The 20448-nt window shown below is 32.9% G+C and overlaps 1 protein-coding gene and 1 pseudogene across 2 annotated transcripts in view; one reads left to right on the top strand and one right to left on the bottom strand.

Annotated features, from left to right (window-relative positions):
• The window catches only part of Psme4 (proteasome activator subunit 4), a 98294-nt gene that overhangs the window by 45296 nt on the left and 32550 nt on the right, over window positions 1–20448 (top strand). For both annotated transcript variants that reach the window (XM_058573140.1, XM_046424058.2), the window contains 12 exons: window positions 84–151; window positions 902–1117; window positions 2147–2304; window positions 3375–3470; window positions 10512–10567; window positions 11860–11916; window positions 12129–12184; window positions 12274–12372; window positions 13942–14004; window positions 14115–14210; window positions 15592–15723; window positions 18075–18284. In XM_058573140.1, coding sequence (XP_058429123.1) covers window positions 84–151; window positions 902–1117; window positions 2147–2304; window positions 3375–3470; window positions 10512–10567; window positions 11860–11916; window positions 12129–12184; window positions 12274–12372; window positions 13942–14004; window positions 14115–14210; window positions 15592–15723; window positions 18075–18284 — 1307 coding nt within the window. The remainder of the gene's footprint in view (window positions 1–83; window positions 152–901; window positions 1118–2146; window positions 2305–3374; window positions 3471–10511; window positions 10568–11859; window positions 11917–12128; window positions 12185–12273; window positions 12373–13941; window positions 14005–14114; window positions 14211–15591; window positions 15724–18074; window positions 18285–20448) is intronic.
• On the bottom strand, window positions 18569–19170 carry LOC124078950 (cysteine and glycine-rich protein 2-like; annotated as a pseudogene).

The raw sequence follows: 20448 nt of genomic DNA on the forward strand, positions 1-20448 counted from the left end.
TACTGCACTGGCTAATTGAAATATTTTAAAATTATTTAGTTATATGCATATTTTTTTCATCTGATAGTATTTTGCTATTTTAGATGATGATGTGTTGAATGAAGAAGAGCTAGATAAGGAGTTACTATGGAATCTTCAACTTTTATCAGAGGTATTGTAAGTTTTTGGAAGAACGTATTAACATGCTTTTAAGCCCTTTCTGACAAATTGGTTTTAAAATGTGGAAAGCCAAAAGTTTGAAGTTTCTTGATATAGCTTGAAAAAGTCAGAACTCTCCTTTTATCAAAGAAGTGTACATTTTTTATTACTATTGCAGTAGTACTAATAAAAAACCTATTTGATTGAGTTTTTATTGATTAAGTCTGGTGTGAATAACTCATTAATTGAAATGTTTTTTGGAATCATTCAGATATAAAATTTGGCCATCAGTCAAATTTCAATTTCCATTATGAGACAGTTCAACAGTTTTAAGTTTCATCTCTTAAAAGATAGATACCCATTCTTTTTTCTTTTCCCATTTCCCCTTTTCATTTTTCTCTTTTCATCCCCCCTTTCTTCTTTCTCTCCTTCCCTTCTTTGTGGTACTAGGGATAAAAGCCAGGGCATTATATATTCCAAACAAGTACTCTACCTCTAAGCTACATCCCCAACCTGAGATAGACCCTTTTGAAAGGAATATTATTTTGGCACATGAAAGCCTAAGCTCAGAAAATGTGTTTTAATGTCCAAAGAGAATTAAATTATTAGAATACAGTTAATATGGCAATCCTAAATTAAACTCATTTTTAAGAAAGCACTATTTTAAGGCTACTTTAGTGGCTAAGCACTGAACTTTGCATTAATTATTGGTTGTTGATCTTTTAACTAAAATATCTTCAACTCCCCCCCCCCCCATTTTTAGATTACCCGAGTGGATGGGAAGAAGTTGCTTCTTTATAGGGAGCAGCTTGTAAAGATTCTCCAAAGAACCCTACATTTAACCTGTAAGCAGGGTTACACTCTGTCTTGTAACCTTTTGCATCATCTTCTTCGTTCTACTACACTTATCTACCCTACAGAATACTGCAGTGTACCAGGTGGCTTTGACAAACCTCCTTCTGAATACTTTCCTATCAAGGCAAGCATTTTAAATAATTTAGGATATAAGAATAAATTGGCTTCATTTCCTGAGTAATTCAAAATGTGTTTCTTTTCTTGTATATAGAGATATCAGTTTTTTGTTTTAAAATAAATTATTAAAACTATTATTATAATGTATTAAACTTGTGTCTCACTTCAAATAGAGCTAAAACTCTAGTTTTCTGTTTATACATAAAACAACTTGGTTTGCCATGTATAATTCTGTAATTCTGTGTAATTTTGTTGTTTCACTAACTAACTGCACATAAACTTGCTGTCACTCTTTTAATATAATGTTAAGTGGCTCTTCGAGGTGAATTTTCTTTTTAAATGGTACTGAGTATTGAACTTAGGGCCTGTTACATGCTAGGCAAGTGCTCTGTCACTGAGCTTACAGCTTTTTAAATACTTAATTTATGTATTTATTTATTTTGTGGCTCTGGGGATTGAACTTGGACCTTGAGCATGGTAGCACTCTACCACTGAACTCTATCTACTTCAGGCTTTCCCAAATCTTTCATTTTGTGAGGTGAGGGTGGATAGTAGGGATTGAATTCAAGAGCACTCTACCACTGAGCTACCTCCCCAGCCCTTTCATTTTTTGAGATGGGGCTCTTCTGAGATTTACAGTCCTCCTATCTCAGCCTCCCAAGTAGCTAGGATTATAGATGTGTGACATCATGGCCAAACCCTAGCTCCCACTCCTTTTAAACTTTTTTTGGGACATCCTCTTACTAAGTTGCCAAAGCTGGCCTCAAATTTGTGATTTTTCTTCCTCAGCCTCCTGAATCACTGGGATTACAGGTGGGTGGGTGCCACCACACCAGCCCTGTGATCCTTTTTTTTTTTTTTTTTTACAAGTGGTAATGAAAGGGTGATAGGATGTTTGCGATGTTTACGGTGATATTGTCACTCTTTTTGCATATTATTTGGTTAGGTTTGGATTATTTCTTTGAATCCCTTTAAATCATATTTAGACATGTTTATTTTCAGCTTCTCAAGGTAATTAAGAAATGTTCTTTTCTAGGATTGGGGTAAGCCTGGGGACTTGTGGAATCTAGGAATTCAGTGGCATGTTCCATCTTCAGAGGAAGTTTCTTTTGCCTTCTATTTGTTGGACTCCTTTCTTCAGCCTGAGCTCGACAAACTTCAGCGTTGTGGGGATGGAGAACTTGAAATGTCTAGGTTGGCTTTCTTTTATAATCAATCAGTATCATTTAATTGCGATCTAAAAGAATCTTTATGCTTTTCTCTTTTCTGTGGGCATATCTGATGTATTTATATTCACTGTTTTGAAAACTGCCATAAATGTACTTAAAAAAACATTTGAAATAGTGTGGTACAATAAAGTTCAGCAATATTTAAACATTTTAAAAAGAAAACTCAGGTTTTTTTATCCTAATTTGTAGTAGAAACTGTTTTTTGTTTAGCAATTTGACTTCTTTCTTTTGAAAGTGTGTAGATATATATACCTTTGAAAGAAAAATCCCTTTTTCCTTGACTGAGTTTAGATTTTGTTTTCTTTTTAGTAATTCACATTGTTGATGTTAATGTTACTTAGAGAAATATTTCTGTAATTTTTTTTTTTTCTTGTATAGGTGTTTAACAAGAAATAGTTACTTTGAGACCATTAGACTTTAATAGTCTGAATCTTTGAAAGGTTTTTTCTTGGGGGGTACTTGAGATGGAATCCAGGGGTGTTTTGCCTCTGAACCACATTCCCAGCCCTCTTTATATTTAAATGGAGACAGGATCTAACTGAGTTACTTAGCTCCTCGAGGCCCTGGGTTCAATTCTCAGTCCCCAGAATGGGGTGGGGGGTGATAAGGATTAAGCTGGAAGATCTTCCGCAGTGCTTTTTACCCCTATTGTTAGTGGTAGTGGTTGAAAGAGGTGATTAAAATTAAGAGTCACTACACAAAGGACAGTTTCACTTGTTATTAATTATTTAGAGCCTGTTTAAATGCAGGTAGGTCTAGTATTAACAATAAATATATTTAATTGTCCAATATTATTTGAAACAATTTTTTGGAGGATCAAACCCAGGGCCTTGTGCTCGTTAGGCAATGCTCTGCCACTGATGTACATCTGCAGCTTTAATTATCCTAAACTTTTAATTAAGTTGGTAAACTGAAGATATAATTTTATATATCCCCTTTTGATAAAGTTTGTATGTTTTAAGACTCTAGAAGTCTTATTTAATGAGAATTTTGGAATCTTCTAAAACATGATGATATTTTTTTCCTCTTATCTAGAGATGATATTCTACAGAGTCTGACTATAGTGCACAACTGTTTAATTGGCTCAGGGAACCTCCTACCTCCACTGAAAGGAGATCCAGTTACTAATTTGTAAGTAAAAATAACTATTTATTTAATACTGTTTTTCCATTTGGCATACATTTTGAGTCACTTAATGACCTACTGATGGTATATTATTGCTGTTGTTCCTGTATTACTTTAACCTTTTTTATTTGTAATTGTTAGGTCAACAATATCTAAGTCATAATTTAGGTCTCTAAACTTTTAAAGCCTTTATTTAGATTTTTATAATGATATCAAAAGAACAACTGGATGTGAGTGAGTTAGAAAAATATCAGTGTGAGCTGGGTGTGGCAGCGCATGAGTATAATCCCAACAGCTTGGAGGCTGAAGCAGGAGGATTGCAAGTTTGATGCCAGCCTGGGCTTAGTGAGACCTTGTCTCAGAAATAAAAAGGGCTGGGACTAAAGCTCAGGCCTAAAGTATCCCTGGGTTCTATCCCTTGTACTGGCAAAAAAAAAAAAAAAAAGAAAAGAAAGAAAGAGTGATCGGATATATTCGGTTCACCTGTTAGTTTACTGAGTTACTAAGTAAATACTCTTTCTCTAAAATGGGGGAGGGAGGGTGCTTCTTTCTTTTGCCTGCAGTCAACATTGCTTTAGAATTTTATAGTACAAAAATATATGGATTGTTTTAATAAAAATTTCTTCAGTATTATGAATTTGAACTCTATGATTTTAATTGCTTTTCAGCATTCTACTATTATGAATTTCTCAATTCATTCTTCATGCTACCATTTAAGCTGAAGAAACTGAGAAAATGAAATCAGAATGTGATAGCTTAAGTTTTAGAAGTAGATAATTACTAGTTTCAGTAATCTAAAGATCTTCATTTTTCAACATCTTATTACTGAGCAAGGTTGAAAATCACATTAAAATGAGTAAATAACTCTTCAGAATACACAAGGGAGAAGTATTTGCTGATTTTGCAACAGAAATCTTTAAAAAGCTTCAAGGAGCTGTTTAAAAATATAGTTTGTCTTTTTCATATTTTGTATAGACATTTTTTAGAGTCATAATCCCTACTGCTGGTCATTCCTGGTTTCTATAATTCCCATTCATGTCACTCTGAAAACTTTGTATGCACAGACATTAAACTTTTTAGATTATTTATTAAGTTTAAGAAGATGTAGGGTCATTTTATGTTAAGGAAAATTGTTTTTAAGTTTGCCTAGGAATTTTTTCAGATTCTTAAAATAACTTTTGGGTTTTATGAGTTTTATAATTGAAATTATATATATAATTTATTATTTATAATTGAGATTATATATAAAACTTTATTTTTAAAAATAGATTGATTTTTAAAAAATTTATTTTAAACAATATTTCAAAAATAAGAGGCCTATGGACATTTCTTTGATCCCCCTTTTCACTCCCCTTGATGATCTTAGTGTAAAAATAATAACTTAATCATTTTATGGCATGTAAAAAATTAATTTGCACGTAACAAATTTAGTATATCAGTGAATTGAGTTCTATATGAAATTATTGACAGTGAGAATCATGGTCATTTAAACCAATAGTATATGTAAGAGGAAAAGCATGTATCTTCTGGGGTAGAAAATTTTTAGTACTGAATGATCATCAGGATGCAATTGCAAAAGGGTCAGCTAAAGATATTTATAGGTTTTCCTTGTGGTTTATATTAGGATATTGGTCTATTTATGCCATGTGCACTATAATAGTGAGCAGAAGTGAAAAATCTGTGTCCTTTTAAGTAAGTGTTCATTATGACAGAAGTTCATGTATTTGATTATTTATTATAAAGCCAATTAGATTTTTTTATATAATGAAATCCGTTTTCAATAAGGAAAAAGAATATATCCTGAAATTTTAAATACCATAGAATAAATAGTCCATATTACTATTCATTATAAGCTATGAAATTGTTACTATATCTTAAACAATTTTCCCAAAAAAGTTGAAAAGGAAAGATAAATTTAAATGGAAAAGTTTTGTTTCTTAAAATCTTCTGTAATATAATGAAATCATATTAAATATATTCAATAACATAAATAATATTATATTTAAATGCATTTTAAAATAAAAAATATAAAATATTTTCTAAACTTCAATATTTATAAGTTATCAACTAATATATATTGTTAAGGTTTTTTTGTAGTTACTTTATGTAGGCTAATTATGTAAAGTAGAATCTAAAATAAACAATCCTGTCTTTTCATTTGAATTGCCAAAAGAGGGAGTTTATAAAGTCTTCCTTTAACTCTTAAGTAGGTCTTAACAGAATTCTTTCCATTTTATAGTTTGTGTCCTATATATAACATTTTAACTTTTTTTTTTTTGGAAGCAGTTTCATAAAAATAGCCTTTAAGATTTCTAAAATGCTTATTCTACTATAGTTTAATACTTGGTAAAAATCTACTGTCTGGCTTTATTTGAAAAAAAAAAATCTAATAAAATAAGTGATCACTTCATTGTTCCATGATATAAAATTACACTGCTTAGTGGGAAGAAAGAATATGTGTAGTACAATTCATAGATTTTCCACAGGTCAGTTTAAAACAGAAGAGAAAACTTGACTGAGGACATTACTTACTCCATAGGAGCAGAGGACAATTGTGCTAGATGGGGGAGCAGAGGATGCATATTTGTTATGAATGCTAAAGTGTAATGCCTGAGATGCCTAAGAAAATACCTCGTTAATGACAACTTGATTGTGAAATTATGAGATGCTGTTCGTCTTCTGAAAAATTAGATCAGTTTTGAGAAGTACATAGCAACTCAAGTATTTTTTTTTATTTAAACATTTATCATTTAAGTTTTAGTTGGGTAAAATATTCTCTAACTTCTATAATTACTGTCAGTCAGATTAGTCAGTATTGTTTGCCTTCTGTATGTATTTGTAGTATACTAGTTGTCTTCTGGGAAATTACAGTAATGATAAAGTAGAAGCTTAGTTTACTTTTGGGTTAACCTGTAAGTAAATCTAATTTTCGTTCCTAATATATGAGTATGTGGTGTGGTCTTAATCTCCTTGTTAGGGAGATTGCTACTAAATTTGAAAACCTATTTTATGTGCTGTGTGATTGGAAACTGACAAAAAATTAAAAGCTAAATCCTGAGTATAAAAGTGAATGACCTACCTAATGGTGTCCTCATTGTAATTTTGGGTCTTTAGCAGTGTAGAGTTACTAAATTCTTGTTCTTACTATAAACTTACAGTGTTGTCAAGTATGGGTATAATAAGGATCTTGAGAGTAATCAAGGGTAAAATTTCTTAGTTTAGTATACCTTAATTTAAATTTTCAACAGTTTTGTTAGATACTGCAGGTTGCTGAATTAATCTTAAAGTGGAATCTCCCTATTTTGCTCTTGGAACTTTCAGTTAATTTTTTAAGAGAATTGTTAGGGTTATAATTTATACTCATGGTTCTACCTTTGTAGTTGTGAAAGTTGGATCATGTCTTTCCAGGGTAATACAGGAGTTTTAGATACTTGCCTTTAATTCTGAAATTGTCATTTTCTCCTTTTTCAGTCCACTCTTGTTTAATCTCTTGAGGGCTAATCAGCTATCACAGCATACACAGAACTAACATCTTAAAAAAACAGGGTTACTCAAGGTAGAGGAGTTACCATTTTTCATCTCAAAATACGTCTTTACTTTGTGCCCCCTTTTCTCTGATAGATCTATTAAATCATTCTTAGTTAAATTATTCTTAGGCTCTCAGTTTTTACTAACTTTTCACTAAAAAAAATAAATAAATAAAATTCTTAGGTCTAAGAGTGAGACCAATTCATTGATATGTGAAAGGATGTGTTGCTTTTGCAGTGAGGGGCAGGGCTAGCTAACCTCTCTTGGCACCTCCAGGAAACTACCCAGCTCTGCTGGGGAAGCTGCACACAGAAAAGGAAACAGTTACTACTCCACGGTGAGTAACCCTGTTTTCTGCTTATTTCACCTTCTGACTGTTTTCATTGATTTTTTAAAAAAGCTTTGTGTGTCAGGTGTGGAAATAGTTTCTATTTTGAGAGTAATTTTAAATATTCTAGTATAAAAAGTTTCTCATTCCTTAACAACCCTTTGTTCACATGGTAGAGTAAGAACCAGTTGTGTTTATGGCAGTGATTGATGCTCAGGATTGAATTGGGAACCGAACACAGAAATAGGCCAACAGAGGCTTGTGAGATACTTGTATCTTTAAAGGGGGGAAAATCCTGTTAGTGGATTGGTTTTATGTCTTTTGTTTGTTTTCATTTGGAAGGGGAGGGATATTTGGGAAGGGTAAGATGTTCTTAAACTTAGAAACAGGAAAAATTTTATATTATTGCATATAGCTGTTACACGCCAATTTACTTAATCTTCATTTGCATTTTTTATTTGTATTGTGTAATTTACTTTTGTGATTAGTTGATCCTTTTTTTAATCATGCTCTCTTTCTCACCAGTGATTATTCTACTCTAACCAAATCTAAAGAAGATTGCCATCTAGTGATACAAATAACACAATAGTGGAAAATTCATAAGTCTTTTAAGTGATTCAAACATTTTAATCCATATTGTTATAAATTGGGTGGTCTGCTACTGCCTAGGAGCTGTGAAACTGGTTTAATATTATTATTGTATAGATGGTATTATTTATAGTATTTTACATTGGAGTTATTTTTTAGAATTTTGTTTAGTTCAAGAGGTCAAATGATAGTAGTTTGAAGACGTATGATGGTATTTGACTTAAATTATAGATGCTACTATACCTTTCAATCAGAACATAGATCTGCTCTCCCGCAGTCTGTTCAGCTAAGAATATGTACATAAGTGATAAGAGTAGTTTTATTTTTATTTTATTTATTTTATTTGTGATGTTGGAGATCAAACCCAGGGCTTCAAACATGATAGACAAGGGCCATACCACAGACTAGATACCTATTTCTAAAACAGTTTTAAATATCAGTGAGTACATTCTAGGTGCATGTAGACTTCTAAGGCAGCCACAAAGAAAGAGAGAGGGAGGGAGGGAAGAATATATATGTATATATACAAATTTTTCATATATTTCTTGGGTAATAGAGATTTCTTCTACAAAATTATTTGGTTAAAGATCAGAAGAAATATTTAATGTAAATATCTATTTATACTTACTAACAAATGTTTGCTATAAAACATGCCAATGCAGTTGGTGTTTAATTAATTTGGGGTAGATAAGGAGATCAAATTAAAACTGAATCTTAGATAAATTGGCATCAAAGGAACTTGTGGTAGATGACAGAATTATTGAAATATATGTCTGAACACATTATATATATCTATATAAATTTCAGGTTTTTAAAGCAGAGGAAGTAAATATTTTAAAGTCATGTACAAGGTGCTATCTTTTGAAAACAGCATAAATGATACTATTTCTTGAAATTTTCTGATTGGAAATTAATTCAAAGCGATACATAGATTAAAGAAATTAGCATTAGGCCTCTTAGATGAAACTTGTTTTGAATGTGATTATAGTACTGGAGCCAGAAATGCACTTCACATGTTTTTATTGTATGCATTTCAAGTGATAATATTAATGATAATCTTGTTTGATATAGAAAAAATTTTGGAGACTAATGTACTATAGATTGCTTTTATTCTATTTGTAAGAATAATGGGACTGATTAAAATTCATGCTTGATTCAGTTACCTATGGTATTAGGTATAATGCTGGGTGAGATAGACTTCTATTTCTATTTTCTAATCATTTAGGTTTGTAGCAGCAGTGAAGAGGCATCCATGACAATTTGTGTTCTAGCAGAGGAGCATGTTACTCTGAGCACAGATCTTTTCTCTTAGTGAAATCTAATTTCAGTAGACTTGAAGTTCATTGTAAAAGAAACTGATTTTACCTTTTAGTATATAGATTTTAGATATATTTTTGGATTATATTTACAAGATGCTTAATTTTGCAAGTTGCCAGAGATTGAAACTTCTTAGAATAGAAGTTTAGTAAATTTGAACTTAAAAGTCTCAGAAAAGCAAATTAGCATATTTTACAATAAAGTATTAGTGAACTTTGAAGTGAATTAGAGAAAAAGAAGCCATTCTTTGTTTTTACTCTGTAGTTTGGTTTTGAAACCTGGGAAGGTGTTACTGCTATCCTAGGCACCAGATTATGTGAGGAACATATATACATAACTGTCATTTATGTAATCATAACGTTTTTAAAATAGAGATAACTCATAACTCATTTAATTTCAATACTTTGACGGGGGTATGTTGGGTGTATTTTCATGTTAAGAGCTGCACAATTTATTGATGATGAATAATGATATTATAATTTCTGTTTATTAATTAGCCTTGTATTGGACCTGCTCTCTCTTCATGCTTCTTTGGTGTTCATATCCATGTTCCTCCTTTTAGAAAGCATCATCTTAGTTTAAACCCAGCTATTACATTGAATCTCATTATTTTGAAATAAAATGTTGAAAATTGAAGTATACTGTTCATTGATGAAAACATATATTTCAGATGCATAGATTCTTATTCTCTGTTCACATACACAAAAGGTGACTTTTAACCTTTTAATGATTTGACTAGCTGCGTCTGGTTTTGATAACATTCTTTGTGGGAGATCTTTAGGAAATGCAGTATTTTTACACGTCAGTTTCTTAAAAAGCAGTAGCATTTCACTGTAGATATTAGGACATATCCATTTTTGCTAGTTTTAAAGGGGAGATAATTATATAAAATTTTTCTGCTATATGTATATACTGCAATAAAATTTTGAGTTTTAACCATTATTATATAATTAATGAAGCCAAAATTTCTTTGTATAAATGTTTATCATCATCAGATTTATGCTTTTACATTTGAATATTGAATTAATGATATTCTGTTCCTTTTGGGAGATGAATTTTTTACCCTGAAGACACTAAGTTTACATTTTCTTTAATATGGTTCTTACTGAAGTAGATAGCATTACTCTTCGGAAGTTTAAAGAATTGAAATATTGAAGATTGGAAGTCTTTGTGTTAAAAGATCATTATCTTTCTGTTAATTTAAGTATTTTAGTGATGAGACTTTTCCCCTTTCATCTCTTGTATTGGTATTATCAATAAATGGAAGCACTCTTGTTTCTATACAGGGTACCAAGTATGGTGTCCTTGGAGGAGACGAAGTTGTACACTGGACTTGAATATGGTATGTGAGCCCTAATCTGAGTGAAAATGTGAGAACTATTTTTGTCTATTAAGATTAAAATAGAATAGTTTTGTAATTTTGATTTTGTTAAACTTTCTTTTTGATTCATAAAATGAATGAATTTCACAGTAATCATTTTTGGGTGAAAATGGAAAATTATATGAACAATAATTCGTAAAAGATAGAAATTGTGTCAGTAAATATGAATACTTTCTGAGCAGACAGGCATGTTTTCCTATATCAGAGGGTTTACTTATGTTTAAAATTCTTCTTGAGACTGATACACTTGATGTAAATGATAACATTATGACCCTTATTTTCTACTAATCTTTGTATCTTTCTGTCAAAGTAAGTTACATTTTTATTCGTTCTGGGGAACAAACCCAGGGCCTTGTGCATGTTAAGTCAAGTGCTCTAATAGAAGCTACACCTCCAAATGTTAAATTTTTTATTAATACATATGTGAAACTGGGCTGGGGATGTAACTCATGTTTGCTTAGCATGTTCAAGACTCTAGATTCAAGCCACAGTGCCTAATTTTTCCCCTGAAATAAAGAATAGACTAAATATTTTATGTGTTAATATTCTGAATCCAACATTAACAGAAATTTAGCACACTTCTATACAGGTGGATTATTACTAGAATCATTTACATACATTAATTGATAAAGTAAAATTGCTTGATTTGGGGTCAAGAAATTCTGTACATTTGTGTTTTCTAGTTAGTGATTAGAGCATTGGAAATACCCATAGAGATGTTTTTTCTCTCCTTTTCCATCTTGCTTTCTTCACCTTCCCACTAACAAAGTTTTATAAGCTAGTCATCTTATGATATGTGGAATGTTCTATAATGTACAGGGGATTAAACCTGGGGCATTCCACCACTGAACTATACACTCAGCCCGTTTTATTTTTATTTTGAGACAGGGTCTTGCTGATTTTCAGAAGCTGACCTTGAACTTGTTATCCTCCTGCCTTCATTTCCTTTCTCTGTGCTTCTCCCTTTTTTTTTTCCTGCTTTCTCTCCCTGCCCCCCCAGTACTGGGGATTAAAACCAAACAAAGTCCTAGCATGTTAGATAAATGCTCTACCACTGACCTGCATCTGTCAGCCTTTTTGTATTATTTTATTTTCAAACAAGGTGATCCTTCTGCCTCAGCCTCTCTAGTAAGCTAGCATTATAGGTGTGGGCCACCATGCCCAGCTATTATACCTTAACACAAACTGTTGATACGAAATTCAGTAGTCTGAGGAACATTCTAAAGATCCTTCTCTTGTTTTTTAAAAAACAGATCTATCCAGAGAGAACCACCGAGAAGCAATTGCTAGGGTCATAAGGAAACTTCTTAGTAAGTATATATATATATATGTGTGTGTATATTCCATTTATCCATACTAATAGATGTTTATGAATTTAATTCTATAGCATGTGCTTTTGTTTAAGGTATATTATTTTAAATTGTGAGCATATTGGGCAGTGTTTTCTTCCTGAATCAATGGATTGGGGTTCTTCTAGTAATTTAAAATATTTTAACCAAATATTTTTCTTTTCCCTTTGTAGACCACATACTTGATAATTCAGAAGATGATACCAAGTCATTATTTCTAATCATAAAGGTATGTTTTCCATATTATAGTTCTATAATTAATATGATCACGCTTACCTTCATGATTTGTAAATAAAATTTGAAATTCTTTTGACACAGATTGTTGGAGACCTTTTACAATTCCAAGGATCTCACAAGCATGAATTTGACTCTAGATGGAAAAGTTTTAACTTAGTAAAGAAATCAATGGAAAATCGGGTTAGTATTTTCACCTAAAAGTCTGAGTAAATGTTTTTTTGAAGAGATACTTAACAGCCCTAATTTGTGTATTTTTATTTATCATACAGAAGAAGTTTCCCCTAGAAGTAAAAATAGATTTAAAATATTGCATAAAGGATAAAAACATTATGGTACAGATCACATGAATCCTAAAAAATAGTGTATTTTACTAATTCAGAATCATCTGTCACTTTCCATGATCCATCTGTGAACTCTCCATAGGAATTTGGACAACAGCATTTGGGCTGTCTTGTGAGAATGTAAAGAAATAAAACTAGGAGGAATTGTCCACAGGCATGAACTTTGTGTAATCTGAGGAAGATACATCTTGTGTTATATTTGAGCTCCAGTAGAAGTTATTGTAAGCTTCTCTGGGAGCACAGAAGAAAGAGAACCTAAGTGGAAAACTGTTTATAGCAATGTTCTTCTATAGGAGACTTTTACTGAAGTTGAATCTATAAAGCTTGTATATTAATTGTGCTAGCTGTTGTAGACAAGCAAATGTTCTTCCAAGAACTATGTTCCTAACCCTAAAAGTTCTTTAGCTATCTAATTTTAATATTAAAGTGATCAATATTCAGTTCACTGAATATTGGAAAGCTCTGCAACCTCAGTGAAAAGTAAATATTAAGAGATTGAAAGTAGAAACTGAGAGTACAGTTGAATCATTATAGGCAAGATGAAAAAACAGTCTGTATCTAGTCACTGGTATTAGGATGGAGATAAGTGTGTTTTGAAAAAGATGGAATTATGGGTACTTTAATGTGGTAAAGCTGTGAGTAATAATCTGAGTCTCAAGTGTCTTATCTTTGGTGACTGGGTGGAAGATTGTGTGGGCAAAAGCTTACATGATGATTTTTAGAAATATAAAAGATATATTCCATAGTATACCTATGCACTTAACAAGAAGAGCTATTCATAGACATTAATAGAATTGAGCAATTTTCTTGAAAGGCTGCTTTTGAACTTTCAGTATTTAAATGAATAAGGATCAGCTCTTGTTCTCCCATGCATGGGTTCTCATTTATAAATGGTCAGAAATAAGCAGCCTATTTAAAAGGGAGAGATTTTTATTAGCCATAAAATTAATTGAGATAATATATATTTTAAGCATAAGCCTAATGACCTTTTTTTTTGGGGGGGTGGTGCTAGGGGCCTAGCACATGCTAGGCATGCTCTCTACCAGAGCCACATCCCTAGCCCCAGGCCTAATGAATGTTGAATGAAAGAAATACCTTTACCACGCACCTGGCCACCCATGGACCTTTTTCAAACTAAGTTTTTTTTTTAAGTATTCAGAGGAATTCATTGTTGAAGTCATTTAGGAAAAAATGTTCAGGGGCTGGGGATGTGGCTCAAGCGGTAGCGCGCTCGCCTGGCATGCGTGTGTGCAGCCCAGGTTCGATCCTCAGCACCACATACAAACAAAGATATTGTGTCCGCCGAGAACTAAAAAATAAATATTAAAAAAATTCTCTCTCTCTCACTCTTTCTTAAAAAAAAAAAAAAAGGAAAAAATGTTCAAGTGTTTACTACTTTATTTTCCAGCTTCATGGGAAAAAACAACATATCAGAGCACTATTGATTGACAGAGTAATGTTGCAGCATGAGGTAAATATCTTTTTCAGTCATGACAACTTTTTAAAATGCCAGTTTTCCAGATAAATAAGTGAACTTTCAGTAAACATTTCAAGATCTGATTTACATTGTTGTTTTCTTAGCTACGAACACTAACTGTTGAGGGTTGTGAGTACAAAAAGATACATCAAGATATGATCAGAGATCTTCTCCGATTATCTACAAGTTCATATAGTCAGGTAAGGCTTATCCAAATACTCTGCCTCATTCACATTCTCATTTTACTATATGGAATTGGAATATCCCTATTTTGAGTTTAAAAATTTTCCCACAGGCAACTACCAAGAAGTTAGAAAACCATAACTGATCTTTAGGCTTCCTGAAACTCATTGTTATTGAAAATACCTTTAAAATTTCAAGTATTTTCAAACTTTGTGGTTTTTTTTTTTTTTTTTTTGTAGTTGTTATTGTTTTTGTGGGGGGAGAATGTACCAGGGATTGAATTCAGGGCCACTTGACCATTGAGCCCTATTTTGTATTTTATTTAGAGACAGGGTCTCACTGAGTTGCTTAGCACCTTGCTTTTGCTGAGGCTGGTTTTGAACACACAATCTTCCTGCCTCAGCCTCCCGAGTCCCTGGAATTACAGGCTTGCGCCACTGTGCCCAGCTTAAGCTTTTTTTTTTTTTTTTCCATTTTCTTTTTTTAAGTAAAACATTACTTGTACTGTCGGTAATTAATTGCTTCTCAAAAAATTTTTTTTTTAAATTTAAAGATTGTATAGCATGAGATTGCTTAATTAAGTTTTGAAAGCTACTGTATGAAGGCCATATAATTCCTCATCAGCATTATGCTTGTGTTTCAGGAAGCCACTATCAGGAGACTTGGGGGTCAATTCTTTAAGCATAGGACCAAGAAATACCTCCAAGCAGAAAAACTAGAAAAAGCAGATCGATTCATGTACAATGAACTGTTCTATCCCTGTAAAGTAATATAGATTAGGTGACTAGTTTTTCACAGATCCTTCTAAAATAATGTTTAAAGAATTTGAAATATATAGAATGTGTTTATTTTATTCTGATCACTTATCTATTACTATTGAACTAGACCCATAGGTTACAATTTTTTACTGAATATTTGGGTTCAAAATGTATGAAGCTTATACTTAAGGTTTGCATTGAAGTTTGCAAGTTCTTTGTTTCTTTTGCACTTATGCTTCTCCTAGAAAAAGTCTTAATTTTCCTGTGTGGACAAAAGAGAAAATCTGACACTGCTTATGTAGAGTGACTCAGAATAAAATGTTTGTTAGTTTGCTGCTTAATTTTAGCCATATTTTTAGCTACATTACTTAACGAATGATTATTGGTCTCATTCATTCTCCCCTTTATCAAACTATTTATAACAGTACAAATCTTTTAAACCATGAATGTGGTTGATGGTAATGTGCTTTTCTTTTGGTAATCATTTACTTGGGGTTTTTTTTGGCGGGGCGGGGGGGGAGTATGTACTTCAACATATTTTTCTATTAGTTAGACACAAAAATTATCACTTTGGTTTTGATAATTCAGTTGGAATCTTTTGTAGTTTATCTATGTTCTTTGCTTTTAATACTTCCTCCAGGTCAGAAATAAGGCTCAGCAAACATTTTTTGCTGCTTTAGGAGCATATAACTTCTGTTGCAGAGATATTATTCCCTTGGTTTTGGAGTTTTTACGTCCCGACAGACAAGATGTCACACAACAGCAATTTAAGGTACAGGATTTCATGTTTTTGTTTTCCTTAGCAGAATTTCAACTATAGAGAAAGCAAAAAAAATTTTACATGTATGCACCATTTAGATTCTATATTTGGGGGCTAGGGATGTCACTCAGTGGTAGAGTGTATACCTGGCATCCATGAAGCCCTTGGTTTGATCCCCAGCTCTGCAAAACAAAAAGCCAGTTCTATATTTAAATTTTATATTTGCTTTATCACATATTTACCCACCTACTATCTTATTTTTTGACATATTTCAAAGTAAATGAAAGACACTGGTACAATTCACCTTTTAAATAGTTACAATATCATTTTTTCTTCCTAATTATTTACTTATATATCTATGATTGAAATCAGTATTATCATGGAGAAAATATAGGATGCAGACTTTTTTTGAGTAAAACAGTTATGAGTGGTAGTGATTGAGTAGACTAGCTGAACCATGTGAAAGGTGGATGAAAAACTACCAAGTTGAGAGTAGCAACCGAGTGAGTTTATCTGACTAGAGCAGAGAAAGAAGGAGATAACATAAGGCAAATATTACATCTCAGAGATGAAGTAGAGTCTAGGTAAGATACATTGATTTCTTATAAGAGAGAAATGGATTGATTGTTACTTAGGAGAGAGAATGGATAGGACTTGGTGAATTAATATGAGGATACTAAAAAGGAGGTGTCAATTCTGGATTGTACAACTGGTTATTTGGCATATCAGAGAGGGAGAAAGAAACAGACTCTATTGAATTAGTATGTTTAATTTGGTTCGTATTAACTAAGAGGCAATAATCAAGGAGGAGTTAGACATCTGAGTTTAAAGATAACATTTCCATATATGCTGATGATAATTGAAACCTTTGGATGTGAGTTGGAGAGCCTAGAAATAGAATGAGAAGAGGACCAAGGGGTGTGTACTGAGAAGCTTTTTTAGATGCCAAGTCGAACAGGTAACTGTAGTCCCAGCTCCTCAGGAGGTTTAGGTGAGAAGATCACTTGAGCTTATGAATTTAAGCCCAGCCTGTACATCATAGTTAAATACTATCTGAAAAAAGAACACCATCCTCCTGCAAAAAAAAAAAAATACTGTTGGAAGCCAAGCGCTTGAGATAGAGAAGTCAGAAAATTATCGTGAAATGAGGAGGAATCACAGAAGGCAGAGAGATCTTTCCAGAAGAATGACTCAGTAACAACAGCTTCCTAAAGTGAATTAAGATGAGCACTAAACATTCTAAACATGTTCCTTGAAGTTATATTGTAAGGCACTGATCATCAAATAGCCCAGTGTCAGTTACTACACTGCTTTTGTAAATAAAGTTTTATTGGAACACAACCATGTCCATTTGTTTTTGTATTATGTGTAGCTACTTTCATGCTGTAGTGACAGAGATGATAAGTTGTGACAGAGGCCCTGTAACAGAAGAAGTTTGCTGATCCCCAATATTGAATGTTGTAGAAAGTCCAACTCATTGGATAGTATATGGCCGCATTTATTGAGAACAGTATATATGGACAAAATTTGAGAGGTGAAATGAGATCCACATTGAAAAATATCTGTTAGGTCAGCAAAATTGAGGTTATCAGTGACCTTAGAAAGAACTTGTAGAAGAATGAAATACGGGGCAGGTAAGAAAGGAGATTGGAATCAAGTTATAGTGAATGTTTTGAAAATAAAATGTTTTGATACTAATAACTCTTCTTTATGGAAAAAGGGGTATCTTAGAAAGGGTACCCTCTAAATAAATTGGACATTATGGCATAGGCCTGTGATCTATACTGTGATCTGTACTCAGGAGAATCACTTGAGCCCATGGGTTGGGGATCAGCCTGGGCAATATAGTCAGACCTCATCTTAAAAAAAAAAAAAAGAAAAGAAAGTGTAGTTGCTGCCATCAGATTCATTCTGTTATTGGACTTTTATGAGTAAAATGTTTATAGTATAATTAGCCAAGTTTTTATATACCTAGTAAAATACTTGCCAACTGGGTTTTAATTACTTTTAATAAATTATTTCAAGGCTTATGCCCTAAGATACTGAATGGCACATTTCATGGCCTTTATGAAATAGTAAAAGAATATTAGAATGGAATCTGTGTTCTTAGAAACAGCCATATATTTCTGTATTACCTTATTAATAGTCATTCTTTCAGCAAACCCTCTATTAAATGACTTAGAAAAGGTATTAGTGGATAACACTAATTCAGGTTCTAAAAGTAACACGTTAAATTAGTGAACCTTTTTTATGAACCAATATCAAGCATTTAATCATTGTAAATTTAAAAACAACATAAATATGTGTTTGTTGCTACTGAATAATGTCTCTTCTTTTCCATATAAATTTAATTTTTCCTACAGGGTGCTTTGTATTGTCTCCTTGGAAATCACAGTGGTGTGTGTTTGGCAAACCTTCATGATTGGGACTGTATTGTGCAGACATGGCCAGCAATTGTTTCTTCAGGGCTTAGCCAAGCAATGTCACTAGAAAAGCCATCAATTGTGAGACTGTTTGATGATCTTGCAGAAAAGATTCACAGGCAATATGAAACAATTGGCTTGGACTTCACAGTAAGCGAAAACATTTTTTCATTTGAGTGTTTTTTTTTTTTTTGTTTTGTTTTTAAGCTGAAGTTTTATTTAAAACATAAAGAATTGGTTCCTGAAAATGCTGATGAATTAAGTAAAAGGATACAGTACTCTCTTCCTACAAGTTAGCCAACTTATCCAAGTACAGGGTAATATACAGCACTTAATGTTGGTAGAATTTCACAGTAGTGTAGTGTTACGAAATCATCTGTCTAGATTATGAAGAGATTCTCAAGTGTGCGATGCATAGTTTTGGGTTACCACCTTTACTGAGCAAGAACAAGGGCTCCTGCTTCTTGGCCATAGCCAAATCCCTCAGAGCCAAAGTTCTTGACATAGCATCTTTTTTTGTTGTTGTTGTTGCATAGCATCCTTTGCAGTAGATTTCACTTTCTTTCTCAGAGTCATTGATTTAAAACTCTTCTCACATTGGGCACATTGAAAATATTTTTTGTGCCAGGGCTTTCCAGCTCCAATTATCTTCTCGGCGACATAAACAGAATCCCCATTCCTGAACACTTCCCAGCACCTCCGTATTTCAGATTAGATTAGAAGTGTTTGGATTTGTTGTAGACCTGTGAGGTTGAACACTCTGTAGCTGGATGCCCAGCCTCTTACCGCCATCCATGTTGAGTGTGCCAGTGCCCTGGCTGTAACCATATCCTTTTGGCCCATACTTTTTTCCATAGCAGGATTTGCAGTACATCTCATCATGAATTGCCACTGTTATGCATTCTAAATTTTTCCTGCAAATCATGCACAGAAAGCAGCAGCTGTGGAAGCTCCTCTCATCACACTGCACTTCTTCAGCATAGTACACTGCCCTCCCACAGGCCCCATACTTATTTCCACCTCCCCAGACAGGCATTTCTAGTCGGAGGTAGGTGCATACACTGTGTGGATGGGAGGAAGCTCACAGCTAGCTGGGAGTCTTTCATTTGAGTTTAATGGAAAGACTGCCTTACTTAAATGCCTTTTATTTTTCAGATGTATTTTCAGCAATAATATTAGTGGCTTTTTTCTTTGTGGGCTGGGGGGAACAAAGGGGATTGAACTCAGATGCAGTTGACCACTGGGCCATCCCGAGTTCCTTTTATATTTTTATTTTTAGAGACAGGGTCTCATTAAGTTGCCTAGGGCCTCACTAAGTTTCTGAGGCTGGCTTTGAACTTTTGATCCTCCTGCCTCAGTCTCCTGAATAGCTAGGAGTATAGGCATGTGCCACTGTACCCAGCTGCAGCGATTTTAAAAAAGACATTTGTTTTCTGTTTCCATTTTGTGGTTTTAGTGATCATTACTGTAAATAACAAGGTAGAGTAGCAAGTTTGAGCATGTACAGGAGAGGGCCAGGCCATTTTTTACCAAAAGGCAACTATGGATTATTACATTGTTGTGTTCTTTGTTATTTTGTGTGTGTTCATAGCCTCATTTTTCAAGAAGTTGATTATAATATAGGAGGTTGGTCATATCCAATGTAGTAAAAGATTGGCCTCTGGGTTCATAATTTATAGTGCGGGATTTTTTTTTTTAAATAAAATAGTTTATTCCTTTATTTTGTTGGAAATTTGGGGGGGTTGTTTTTGTTTTGTTTTTAGTTTTATGGATTTTATTTTTTTAAAATACACGACAGCGGAATGCATTACGATTCTTATTACACATATAACACACATAAACAGATGAAAAATTGTGGTATATTTGTGTAATAAGAATTGTAATGCAAAAAAAAAGTACATGTATAAAGGCATGAATTGGCGTGAACATACTCTATATAGTGTGGGGTATTAAAATTGAATGATTTTGAAGTAGGTAAGAATATAAAGATATAAAATATAAAAATATGAAGAATATAAAAATAGGTAAGAATATAAAGTTCATTAGGGTGCAAATGGAGGGATGTAGCAGATCATATTAAGAACTTCTCAAATGCCATAGGCTTACCCCCTCAGAATGTAAGGGTGAATTAAAGAAGGTTGAAAGTAGCCGAATCCCCCTTTCCTAAGGTGATTATGATTCACATCCCTTCCCACTGCTTTAAATGTATTTCATTTTGATCAAACTCAGTCTTGCTATTTGCAATTTTTACTAGATTGTGATTTTTATTTTTTAAATTTTTCTTTTAGTTGTCAATGGACTTATTTATTATGCA

The sequence above is a fragment of the Marmota monax genome, unplaced genomic scaffold (assembly GCF_021218885.2).
Source record: "Marmota monax isolate L192 unplaced genomic scaffold, Marmota_monax_Labrador192_F-V1.1 WCK01_AAM20220418_F8-fsc00015, whole genome shotgun sequence".
Classification (NCBI taxonomy): Eukaryota; Metazoa; Chordata; class Mammalia; order Rodentia; family Sciuridae; genus Marmota; species Marmota monax.